This window comes from Amblyomma maculatum, chromosome 11 (assembly GCF_055883805.1).
Source record: "Amblyomma maculatum isolate TAMU_Amacu chromosome 11, ASM5588380v1, whole genome shotgun sequence".
In the NCBI taxonomy this organism is placed as follows: domain Eukaryota; kingdom Metazoa; phylum Arthropoda; class Arachnida; order Ixodida; family Ixodidae; genus Amblyomma; species Amblyomma maculatum.
The window spans coordinates 66,713,395-66,726,322 of NC_139354.1; the positions used below are offsets into that span (position 1 = coordinate 66,713,395).

At 50.8% G+C, this 12,928-nt stretch overlaps 1 protein-coding gene across 1 annotated transcript in view; it reads right to left on the reverse strand.

Annotated features, from left to right (window-relative positions):
* The window catches only part of LOC146174030 (growth arrest-specific protein 2-like), a 234,962-nt gene that overhangs the window by 26,747 nt on the left and 195,287 nt on the right, over window positions 1–12,928 (reverse strand). Inside the window, exon 5 of the mRNA XM_084584333.1 lies at window positions 2,774–2,915. Within this exon, the coding sequence (XP_084440459.1) occupies window positions 2,774–2,915 (142 nt within the window). The remainder of the gene's footprint in view (window positions 1–2,773; window positions 2,916–12,928) is intronic.

The following is a 12,928-nucleotide window of genomic DNA, read 5'->3' on the forward strand; positions in this document are numbered from 1 at the left end:
TATCAATTTCGCGCCAGACTTTTAAGCGAGTATTCTGATTTTCTGCAGGACCGTCACCAATAGTTAGAGGAGGACGAGAGCAAAAAAACTAATATAAACTGCTTCCCAACCATAAAGTGCTAAAATACACAGCGTAGATGAGAAGCACAATGCTCAGTCTCAAGAATACGTTCCTTGAAAACAGACATTTACCACTACGCGATCAGCCGACTACGCCCACTGTGCTAGCCGCATCCACTTGACCCCCGCAAATTTCTTAATATCATAAGCCTACCAATATACATAAAACTACCACGCACCTCCGCCGTGGTGGTGCAGTGGTTAGGGCGCTCGGCTACTGTCCCCAGGGATCATCATCATCATCATCATCATCATCATCAGGGCGAAGGCCTCTCCCATATTCCTCCAATTAACCTGGTCCTGTGCTAGCTGCATCCACTTGACCCCCGCGAACTTCTAAATCTCATCCGCCCACCTAGTTTTCTGCCGCCCGCTGCTACGCTTTCCTTCCTTTGGAATCCAGTTTGTTGCCGTAAGCCTACCATCGGTTAACCTTTCTTCGCGCTACATGTCCTGCCCGGACACGTAGCGGATTCGGTCCCCAAGGATGCGGGATCGAATCCCAGCCTCGGCTGCCGCTTTTCTTTGGAGGCGAAAAGCAAGGCGCCCGTGTGCTGTGCGATGTCAGTGCACGTTGAAGAACCAAATGCGGTCGAAATTTCCGCAGTCCTCCACTACGGCGTCTCTCATAGCCTGAATCGCTTTGGGACGTTAAACGCCACAAACCAACCAACCAAACCTAAAGCCTTTCAAGCTACTACATCTTTCCGACGCTACGAAAATTGTTGCTCAAATCAAAGAACAGATGGGAAAGTACCGTTAAAATGGCTGTGTGTGGTTGTGTTTCTTGTCGTTCTAGGTGTTAGTGCTGTGAACCACTAAGAGGGGAAAGCTCGCGGTTTTTCCCTCCTCAACGAGTCAACGTTTATCACTCTTTCGCCACTAGCAGGAAAAAGAAGAGAGGAAGTCCACTTAAAGTGCGTTGTCAACTTTTCAGCGCGCCGCGCACTACTCACGACGCCTCCGTCAGTGAACACCTCGCCTTTACGCGCTCCGAGAGTGCAGGGACGCACTATACACTCCTGTCACCTTTCAGGCGCTCGAGGAGCGGACAAATTGGGGCCTAATGGCGTTGGCACGTTGCTCGACAAAACGGCAAGCGGGTACGAGAAAAAAAAAAAAAAAAAAAAAAAACATGCACAGTAGGCTGCGAAGGCGCGAAAGCAAACCCAGGTGACGCTATTCTTAGACCTGAGCGATCCCCTTCCAGGCGCTGTCGTTAACGCCTTTCGGGCGGGACGGGAAACCGAACAGGCTCGAGGGGCCCAATAAGCTCCACACATAACACGGGCGGCTCGTTAGAGAAGTGCGTCTCGTAACACGTGGGCACGCGTCGTTAGGGTGACAGACCGCTTTCTTTCTTCACATTTTACGCGGTTCTAGTCGAGTCAGTATAGTGCCCTGAAAACTCTCGACAGCAGTACGACGGCGGGTTTGAAGCTCTCTGGCCTCCTAGCAGGGCGCTTTTCATTACAGGATGGTGAAGACAGACATACGGAACCTAACGGTACCTGTCAAACAAGCGCCGGAGAAAAAGCGTTCGACTGCGAAAGGTGGCAAGGAAGTATAATTCAACAAGATTGATTACACGAAGTGAGGTTGACTTACCTCGCTGGAATCTACACGCTGAATTCTGGCAAAAAAAAGTGCCACACAAGTACTGAAACCTGATACTAAGGAATCCGAACCGAGTGTACAGTGACGCGTCACCCTTCTTTGATATGCGGTTTCAAAATAGTGAGTGTGCATATACCAAAAGCTTTTCTACACCGCTGCGAGGGGAATGATGAAGACATCATACGAAAGAGGTCTCATCTAGGAATTCGTTCCCTATGCTCAAGCGCACAAAGTACTGCCTCCGTCGCAAATACAGGCCATACTTCTCGAGCTGTGATAGGGAGCGTACATAGGACCCCTGGAGCTATGAAGCGAAAGCCGTGTGGCCCCCAGACTTTTAGCCGCGGTTGTAGATATTACATAAGCCAACACAGAGCCTCCAAATAAAGTTTCTACGCATCAGTGGGGCAGAATTCTAGTAATAAAAGCTGCTCTATCCCCTTATTCCCGCTCCGTCCACTTCCATATCGGAGTCCATTCCACGCCAATCAGCTGGTACAAGCCCAGAACGACCATATTTAAAGTGGTCAGCATGTGAACGGGAGAGCATTTCCATCCCAGATACTATAGTATAATGTCTTCGATAAGGTAAGGTCCAAGAAAAAAATGTTCCCAAACATTTACAGCTTTAAAGTTACACTACCGGATGAGAGATGTAGGCTCGCCTTGAGCCGACAAGTATACATACTGCTGGACGCAATGGCACGCTCAATCGCAACTACAGTTCCTGCAGCAAACGAAATCAAGGCCCACCGCAGGCGGCCTCGCAAAGTTCCGCCCTTCTCTTTGTTACAGAGTAAGCAGGGATTCGATTTTTACAAAAAGGGAACAGCTCAAAGACAGGACGAATCAATGAACGAACAATACAGACACGTCCTATGTTCGCACTGTTCCCTTGTTAGCAATGTTAAACCTACTAGCCCGCAACAACACCCTCGTGAGATTCGGTTGTTGCAGTAACGACAACGCCAAGCTTCGGCATCTATAAGCTGAGCACGTCAGCAAGTGCAGGCGAATGCCATGGGCAGCGACTCACCCAGGCCGTCCGACTCGAACATGACGGACTCGTTGACTCCAAACTTGCGGCACCATCTCAGGAAATTGTCCACGTTGTCCCGGGCGAAGAACGTGCCCGACTTGGCGTTCTCCCAGCATTTGAACTCGAAGGTCGGGACTACCTGCAAAAGCCACAAGCGAACGTCGAAGGTAAAGAGCGCGAGAACAAGACGAGAACAGTAGATTGCACTCGACTGATTTGACACGCTGGACACACACACACACACACACACACACACACACACACACACACACACACACACACACACACACACACACACACACACACACACACACACACACACACACACACACACACACACACACACACACACACACGCACACGCACACGCACACGCGCACACGCGCACACGCGCACACGCGCACACGCGCACACGCACACGCACACCCGCACACACGCACACACACACACACACACACACACACACACACACACACACACACACACACACACACACACAAACGTGTGCAAAAGACGCGCTAAAGGGCGCGAAAGGACAGCTGTAGTTGTCAGCTATACATATATAGCTAATCCTAAAACGTCCATTATACTAGCTGTGCAATTGGAGTTCATCCATTCGCGCCAAACCCCTCGGTTGTTTTCCAGTGCACATGCATATTTGATCTATAAAAAGCGAAGCCCAGCAAGGATGTTTCTTGGCTACTTGGCGGAGTTTGCTGATTTTAGCATAGCCTGAAATGCAAAAAAAGACGGGGACATGAGAGGGAGAGACATGACAAAGCGCTTTGCCCTGTACGTGTACGTCCCTCTCATGTCCCCGTCATTTCTTTTTTTTTTTTTTTTTTTTTTTTTTTTAGCGCTTAAGGTTTATGGTATAAAAGCGGTTTGTGGTGTTTAGCGTCCCAAAGTGACTCAGGCTATGAGACGCGCCATAGTGGAAGGCGCCGGAAATTTCGACCCCCTGGGGTTCTTTAACGTGCACTGACATCGCACAGCCCATGGACGCCTTCCTAAGCTTGGCCTCCGTCGACAAAGCGACCGCCGCGGCCGGGATAAAAGCCGTTGCGTTGTTTAAATAATAGTTCAGTTGCTAGTGCAGTCTGGTGTGGTGCGCCTTAACCCAGCGTCTTTCGCCCTTATTGGCTATTATCTACTCTTTGCGCCGCTAATGCTACTAGCGCGGTTGACCTTGAGCAGCTAGCCTCGCGCTCCTGCCCATATACCTCTGTGCGCTTCTTCATTCTCTCCGTCCAGCACTACCAGGGGCCACCGAGCTATCGTCTTGATCTTGGAGGCTCTCCGCTGTGATAAAACCTGATCGGTCGGGGTGTTTAACAAACTGCTTCGCTGGGTTGCTCAGTCACGCCATGAATGAGGCGCTTGCCGGACTGAGTATGTCAACGCTTCGGGACAGGCATCAATCAGGCTGAATCTAATCATCGAGATGATGTAGCTCACCAAGAAGCAGCACTGAAGATAAAGCGCAATCTGCTCGAAGTTGAGACCGAGAGCGAGAAGCTCACATAGTGAAGAGACGCTAGTATGACCGTACAGCCTTGCATGACAGAGCCAATGCTCGGTAGATTTAACAGCTTAAGCCTCCACAATTAAAAAAAAAAAACTTGTGTATTCCCCTATAAACCCTAATGGTTTAGCTTTCCGAAGGTTTGCGCAAATGTTGAGCCTTGTAAAAGCAGCGGCAAACAGCCACCGACGGCCATACGTGACAAAAGCAAATTTCCTGCCTACAAGCGCTTGAGATCTTACTGCATCACAGGGTTGAGGAAGGAAACTTCGAAACGGGAGTCGAATATTTTGCCCCCAGGCCAAACCCTATCCTCCTCCCCATTACAGAAAGGGGGCGCCAATCGTAAAGCCTGATATGTGCTTCGGTGCCGCAGATGAGGACGACCTTGCATTGCACACGGCAAAAATTTTTTAAGGGTTGACCGTAACACAAAAATATCAACGCGCCTCCATGCGAGCGCATACACCGACAGAACTACGTATACGTAGCTCTCCACGCTTCTTGCTGGGCCAGACCTGCTCGAAAGTCTTCCCAAGCGCCGAGCTGACAAACGACTCTGAAACAAGAGACCAAAGCTTCGAGACGAGAGGCTAGAGTTAGAAAATAAGCCCCCTTCCTACCCAACTATAGTTGCCGCTCGAGTAAACGACGTCTTAAAGAGAGCCATGCAGCGCAATACGCCTTTCCTCGTTGTAAGCAGAGAGATCATGTATGAGATGTCCCATGTCCCCGCACACTCCAAACGAGGAACACTGCGGAGGCGATCTCATGCATGCCGCATGCATCCGCGCCAGAGACCAGCAAAGCGCACGTGATAATGCAGTGTACTTGTTGGGTGGGAACCTGCAGAGTACTGAAATGGCCGAACTCCAAGCATTTTTTTTTTTCGTTTAAGGTTCACTTGATATGCTGAGGGCCGTTACTTGACGGATTCCAAGACTGCGATTCAAGGGCGAGGCTGTCCGTCACAATGGTCGGTCTACATAATCTGGTTATCGCCGCGTGCAACAAACTGGCAACAAATAAGAGGACAAGACACGATGGCAGCGTTTCTCTCCGCCTTACGCGGAAAGTTGGTAGAAGCGGAGCTTCGTCACCAGTTATGACGCGTGTGACGTCACTAAAAAGACAGCAAATGCGGGACAGAACCATCCTCCTCCTTCCCAAGTTCTGTGGCAAAAGCATAAGAGTGCGGCTGGCACACACTATAAAGCGCGCATAACCAACACGGGGCAATTTACTGTAAAAAGCAAAGCATCCACGCGAGCCCGTACGCTACGGCCCTGACGTAGTCTACTCCGATCAAAGACCCCTCCCCCCGAAACCTACAAATGAATGAACAAGAACGCAGCGCCTCGAAACAAGTTGTACGGGAATAGACCGAAGCGACAGCCCAGAGAGAAAGGGGGGTGCCCGCGTTCAGCCTCGAGGTGTTTATATTTATCCCCTAAGCGCGCGTTCGCCGGCGCTGAAAGCAAAGACGTAACACTCAGCCACGCAACCCCGAAACAGCAGCGCAGCCTCCCCAGAGCAGAGACGACGAGTCGCTGGGAGAAGAAAGAAAAAGGAAATCACCTCCAGAGACCGCGGGCATTTGTTGCGAGAAGGACCCACGCGCGGCCTTGCGGCGACTGCGATCGGATGACGGCATCCCGTTCCTCTGCCTTCTTCTTGAGGGGGGCGAAATGGGCTCTCGTACAAACCCGTACACGGCACACACCCGATCACGATGTGTATTACGGGCACCCTTAACGACCTTGGATATGCCCGCCGGCCTTCGGCTCACGTTCAGAGAGCCCTTGCTTAGCTCGCTGCTCGAGCAACCCTTCAAGCTGCTGGCCCATCTGGAGGCACCGCTGAGAGGTGCCCCTGAAGCGTAGCGTACAGGTCTGAACGCGATATTCTAAATGACGAAATGCTAGGACTACGAGCACGCGGCGATAAGAAAACGGCGCAAAAAAAAAAGACAACTATAGCAGAGAACATGACAAAACGACAGGTGTTCTCTCCTGTGGTTGTCTTTTTTGCGCTGTCTTCTTACCGAGTATGATGAAACAACTAGCCCAGCGCAATACCATGTCTTATTGGAGCACAGCAATGTTGGCTCAATACACACATTCGTGAACCTACTAATGCCTACTAATGAGTTGGTACGGTGACATAATGAATAGACAGCGCTACAGACCAGGTCGAAGATCCAGCGCCCGCCCTGTTTGCTTCTTGATCTTCGTCCTAGTCTGTAGCGCTGTTTATTGATTATAATGCCACATGCTCAGTGACAACATGTGATCAATGGAGTTTGGAAAATGGAAGACGGAGGACACAAACAAGTAATCAGGAAATCGGCGGGAAAAAGAGAGAGAGACAGAGAGAGAGAGAAAGAGAGTTCACTTCACATAAAAAAAGGAAAAAAAAACTGGAGTGGTCAATGACGTCACAAGTGTAATTTGTCGCGCACTGGTAGAAATAAATTTCAAACGTTGTAACGCGCGTCCACTTCCGCTCAGAATGCGTTGCAGTCAGCGTTCGAAACTTTGCTTAAAAACTTCGCCGACCGGCGTGCGCACGGTTCTGGCATGAAAATGGCCTTTGTGATGAAGTGGCCATGGTTGAAAAAAAAAAAAAAAAAAAGCGTCTCTGGCGTATTGAGTATAACTCAGCGAATCGCGGCACGGTCCCTTAATTCGATCCTGACATCAAAGCAAATGAGCAGAGCACGTCCGCCAATATCTCAATTCATTCTGGGTAAAAGCTTAACGGGCGATAATTGAAGCATGTGCCAACCCAGGATGCCTTGATGAAAAGCAGGCGCCCGGGATCAGATGTTCCTAGCTTTAAGAGGTTGAGGGAGGGGGGGGGGGGGTGTAGATAATGATCACTAACACAATTAACTGCTCCCCTGTGCCTCGCCCTATACTACTAATCCCCTGTCACCGCTCCCGAAGGCCAATGTCCTGCTTACCGATTCGCGCTACTTTTGGATACACTGCTCTGAAACTTTTTTAACTCTATTTTCCCCCTGTGTCTCCTCTTTCTGGAGAGCAAGTAATACACAGTAAGTGCCAAAGACGCCACTCTCGTGATTCCGAAGTTGGAAAGAAAAATAGCTGTGGAACCCGCGGCCGCACGACCGCCAGAAGCGGAGGACCCCGCGCGCGCCCGCCGCAACCCGCGTCTCATCTAACGGATCGCTGGACGAGGCCAGCGACCCCTCAAGACCCAAAGAACCTCAGCGCTAAAGCAGAGAGGAGCGGAGGCTGCTATGAGGAGCCTCGAAAGAAGGAGGAGGAGGAATGCTCGCAGCGGTAGCGGCATCTGCGACGATGCGTGAACGACACACCGCTCGGTTTGCACCCCTGTGTCTCTCTCCTCTTTCACTGTCTCCTTCTCCCTTCTCACGCTACCAGAGCATCAAGGAAGAGGGGGCGGATGCAGAGGAGGTCGACGGAGGAAGAGACCGACAAAACTCTGCGTCAGACCACAACACAAACAGATGAGCGTATACGACGTCGGAATCCCCCTCGCCCGCTTTCCACCTCTTCCACTCCCATCTCGGACCCTTCTATCCTTGGTGAGCTGTTTTATGGGCCCGGGCTCAGGGGGGAGAGTCACCCTTCCTGGAAGTCAACTGGGGCACTCAGGAAGGGTAGAGATTGGATGAGGCCCGCGAGCTGCAAACAGAGAGGGGGCGATATTTACAGTTGGCGCTTTTTGCCGTGCCACCCTCCCCTTCTCGCTAGTCTCGCGTTGCATGCTTCGTCTTCCAGACACCGCGAGAGCATCCGCCCCGGGAGACGCAGAAATCCCGTCCGGCTCCCAGGGCCAGGCAGGACAGCGCCGTTGTGTCGGGAAGACAATGCCAAGGCTATTCCGGGATGCGAGTAAATTCAAGATGGGCCGACAAAAGGTTTGCATGTCAGCAGCAATGCTAATCTTTACTGCGTCTTTGGCACAGAAATGCATGTTTAAGAGGGCGTTTAAAGCACCATACATCCCTTTGGCGTACCTGTGTTTAAGAGCTGGTTAAACCGATCGAAGAGCTAAGCGAATAAGAAAGATGCAGTATATCAAATTGATGCGCACCTACCATTCGGGGTCTGGGGGGTGAAAAAAAAAATAATTGGTTATGTGGACACCTGACCGCGCCGTGAGGGAAGGGAGGAAGGTGGAAGAAGTGAAAGTTAGAAAGAGGAGCCGTAGTGGAGAGGGCTACGAAGTAATTTCGACCACCTGGGGATCTTTAACGTGCACTGACATATCGCACAGTACACGGACGCCTCTCCGTTTCGCCTCTATCGAAACGCAGGAGCCGGCGGTCGGGATCGAACCCGGGAACTCCGGCACAGTAGTCGGGCGTCTTACCACTGCACCACCGCAGCGAGGCGCAGCTGGTCTTAGGATAAAATGTGTACAGAGGTTGCTTTTTTTTTTTTTCTTTTCTGGTGCTCATGTGAGAGACAATATGTTTACACTACACCAATCTATTTCCACCTATGCAAGCGCGTAGATTAGGAGCCATTTTCGCTATGGTTATCAAGTCTGAAACGGTGCGAAAAAGATCCTTCCCGGTGAAGGTTTAGTCCCAAGATAGCGAGAAAAGATTGCCTCGGCTTGATTCTGGTAAAGAAAGCTTGATCACTTCCCGTTTCAGACTAAATTTCCGGTTAAATCGATTGCCGCCGTCATAAACTTTTCAGCCTAAAATGTATCCTCAACTTTCAGGAACCAAGACGACGAAGTTGGCAAGACAGGGCTAGTGTCACATTAGGAAAAAGTACTAATGTTTTTATATGCGGCGGAGTAGTGAAAGTTCATTGCTCCTTTTCTAATAGGTTCTCCAATTTCAAGAACGCGGAGAAAGACTGCGAAGGAAACGCAGGGATGTAGACGAATAAGACGACGCGAATAAATTCATGAAGTGAATCAGTGAGCCCCCCCTCGAGCCGCAGCAGATTCGAGCACACCAGCTTGTACAAAAAGCACGGCGTACCCGAAAACCCGGAGGGTTACGCGCTCTCACAAATCGGCGCTAATCCAGATGGCACAAGGGAGCAACTTACGCCGAACTGCTACCATGCGCATGTATATACGCTAGCAGCACACGCGACGCAAGTCTGTTTACTGAAGCCACGAAAAATAATAGGCAACAGTGTGCACCATATGGGGCAGTGTAGAAAAGACTGCACATTGCGGAAGCAATAGCAAGCATCAACACACTTCCACCAGCCTTCGATTTCTCTCTCCCTGTGAAGCGCAGACGCTTGGAAGAAAAAAAAAAGAAGGGGGGAGGGGGGGGGAGGGGTGTGCAACATGAAAAATATTGAAAAATAACATGGACTAAAAGAAGAATCCAGACGTATTTCTTTCTATATTTTTTTTTTCGGGAGCCCGTTAAGGCCATAGACGCCGCCACCATACGGCCAGAGGGCACGGTACCGTACACACTAAACAAGACGGGCGTGAATAACTAATCGCTAACCCACCAAAGTCGACACACATACAAAAGAGAAACGAACACCCCCTCCGTGTCAGAGCCCTAACGAGATAACAACAGACGAGGCGCCGTGGAACGCGGCAGTCGAGGGTCCGGACCTCAGTTGGGCGTCCCGAGCTCATCTGGAGTTCTCTCTCCCCCGGGCACCCTGTACAGAGGAGCTGCATCAAGATGCCAGACCGCGTGGCCCGAGCGAAGCAATAGAGAGACGAGGAGGAGGAAGAGGCGCCGGATAAGCGGGGGTTCCCGTGTTTATAAACAGCCAGACGACCGGGGCGCCGCCATCTGGGAGACGCGGGAAAAAAAAAAAAAAAAAAAAAAAGACGAAGGAGGGGAGTTGCGCGCGTGTCTGGCTGGCTCATCAAGACTGGACTGCCGTCGCTGGCTGCAGGATGGAGCTGCCGCCAAGCAGCTCCTTCGCGCACCCGAGCGTGTGCCTTCCAGCTGCCGCAGTCCGTTACGCACCCGACGCGCCACGTTCACCACCGGAAAAAGAAGCGTGGAACGTGTTCGCACCCGGGGACCCGCTCTAGCTGTGACTCGCCCCGAAAGTCGGGTACTCGGCGGGCAGTTCGTCCTCGGATGCGCTGTGCGTTCGTGTGGAGCGGTGAACGTACTGGCAGGCAGCACGCGTAGCTACATTGACGTCATCGTGAGAGTAATAGCCATAGCTAAGGGACTCCCTTCGTGTTTGACCTAGTTTATTGCCGGCTTTAAAAATCAAGAATGATAATAGTATATGATGGCGACGCCGTCTTGTTTCGCTGTCCAAAACTCCCTAATTCACGCAATGGTGGCCGATGGCACAGACAATCTGCACAGCCTATGTCGGCCTGAGTCACGAGGAACAAGCCACAGCGTGCAATTTACATGAACACGCAAGGGACATCTCAGGGATATGCAGTGGACGTGCAAAGCGCTTGCTGCAAGTGATCCGCCAAATGAGCCGCTAAGGTGCTGTGGATAGAAGTGGACGAAGTTACGGGGAAGATGTGCAGGACAGCTACTGTTTGTGCTAAACGCTATCTACTTCGTTTTCTTTAATGAGCGGTGGGAAGGCGCAGGCTACGTGCAGGACACGGCTGCGAGAAATGACAGGCGACTTTTCAAGTTTCTCGCACGTCTTAACACCAGTACGAAGCAAAACCAAAACGACACGACGACAAGACAGATTTGATGCCCTCAAGAAAGCCTTTTTGGGGCGCATGAACAGGCAAAATCGGTGTTGGTCGGTTAGGGCTGTTTTCTGCAAACATAATTAATAAACGCAGCTAGTATAACACTGCAACGTCAATAAAATATGCGACATAAAAAGACCTTAATAATAACAACTTAGCTTCTGCGCGTTCTCAAATTAGAGCGCAAGAAAGTAATTGATTGATTAAAACTCGAACTACGCTATAATTTCGGCAAAAAAAAAAATCCGCTCTTTGAAGCAATTTTTCAAGCAAAATGAAGTACTTTTGTCAATCGGCTATGCCCCTAATCCTCCCCCATTTTAAACAAAATCTTGAAGAGAATGGTGCAGAAGGTATGTTGTAGATCCACGTTTCCCCGTTCCCTCTCAGTATTTTCTTCTAACCCTCTTCATTTTCGACAAAAAAAACGAGGCGCTGTCCATTTCTGGCGCCTAAAAATGCCAGTTTATCCCTGCTTCCATTTCCACACTGTGCGCCCGCATTTCTAAAGCCAACGAAATGTGTGAATAAACCAAACCCGTGAAGAACAAAGCCAACGAATTGTTTCAAAAATTCCAGGAAAAAGAGGATTTTTGGCCCTCGAGAGAAAAACGAAAGCGGGGGGTGCAGGGAGTCCAGTTTTGTCTTAGTATAGGGCATATTTTTAGCCGTTCTCATGTGCTCCAGACGTTTACCATTGTTTTTCCTCAGGATGTGGCAACTGCCCCCAACATTATTACACGGTATAAAACCCTTGCACATTTTCACTTTCACTCTTGGTTGTTATCCCGGCGTTAACATCGAGCAGTCCCTTTTTGCTATAATACGTGCTTCGAGTGTAGTTTTAACCTTTCGGAAAGTCGGTGTAAGGGATCGTCAGTTAGCGCGCGGCCTAGCGCCCAAGCAGAGGGGCATTGTCGGGTTAATATCCCCTCGATTCCCGGAATGGGACGTGTATGCTCCTCCGTGTCGCCGTTCGGAGAAGGGTCACGAAGCGACGGCAACGGCCCTTAATCACTCCCGTGACGGTAGCGGGTGTCGGTCAGCGAAGACGACACAAGCTGACGCGGCTGAGGAGGAAGCCGGCGCCTGGCGCTCAGACGGCGGGGCATTGCTTAGTTAATCCCCTTCGAGTCCCTGAATGGGAAGCGGGAGCCGCTCCCTTTCTCGTTCGAAGGAATGCGCCGCAAAGCGTTGGGAGCGTCTCTTGATCACGCCCGTGTCGAAGCTTAATTACTCCTGTGTAGGGGCGAAGGAGACAGGCGTCGTCCGCGGATGGTCAGACAGGTGCGTGCCAGATGCGTGGGAACGAACATCTTCGCGAGTGCTCACAGGGTCAACTCCCCCTAAACTAAAAAAGAAAAAAAAAGAAGCTCCATGGGTCACCTGCCTGTACTGTTTCAGTGTCGGAAGAGCGCTGGAGACAGCGGTGACCGGGCACGGGGCGAGGGTGAATTTTCTTGGCCCAATCACGCCGCTTATGGCCAGTGATTGGATAGCTCGGGCCAAGGGGTGTGAACTCGAGGTGTAAACTGAAGTTGCCGAAGGTTCGTTGGGTGTTCTTGGTTGGACCGGGTCTTAGGTAGGTGCTCTGCACCATCGGCTCTGCCGAATTTGAGTCTCTCCCGGGAAGACCGACCAACAGGTTCCAGTTGTTGCCATGTCTTTGCAATCTTGTAAAAGTGTACATATGTAAATAGATGTACTACATAAAACTCATAATCAAGTTCATCTGTCAAGACCTTTCAGTCTTGTGTTAAGATACCCGTCCCTGACGGAGCAGCACCGCTGGTGGTGCATCGGGTCCCTGCCTGGAGAACGAACCAGTTCGCGCCAACCCCTGGTTGGGCGGAACGACGGTTGTTAAATTTACTGTCGGCATGTCGTCTTTATGGAGCTCCGGGAATGTGTACGGCGCTGAATGCAGACTAGACAGTTTTACCTAATCGGAC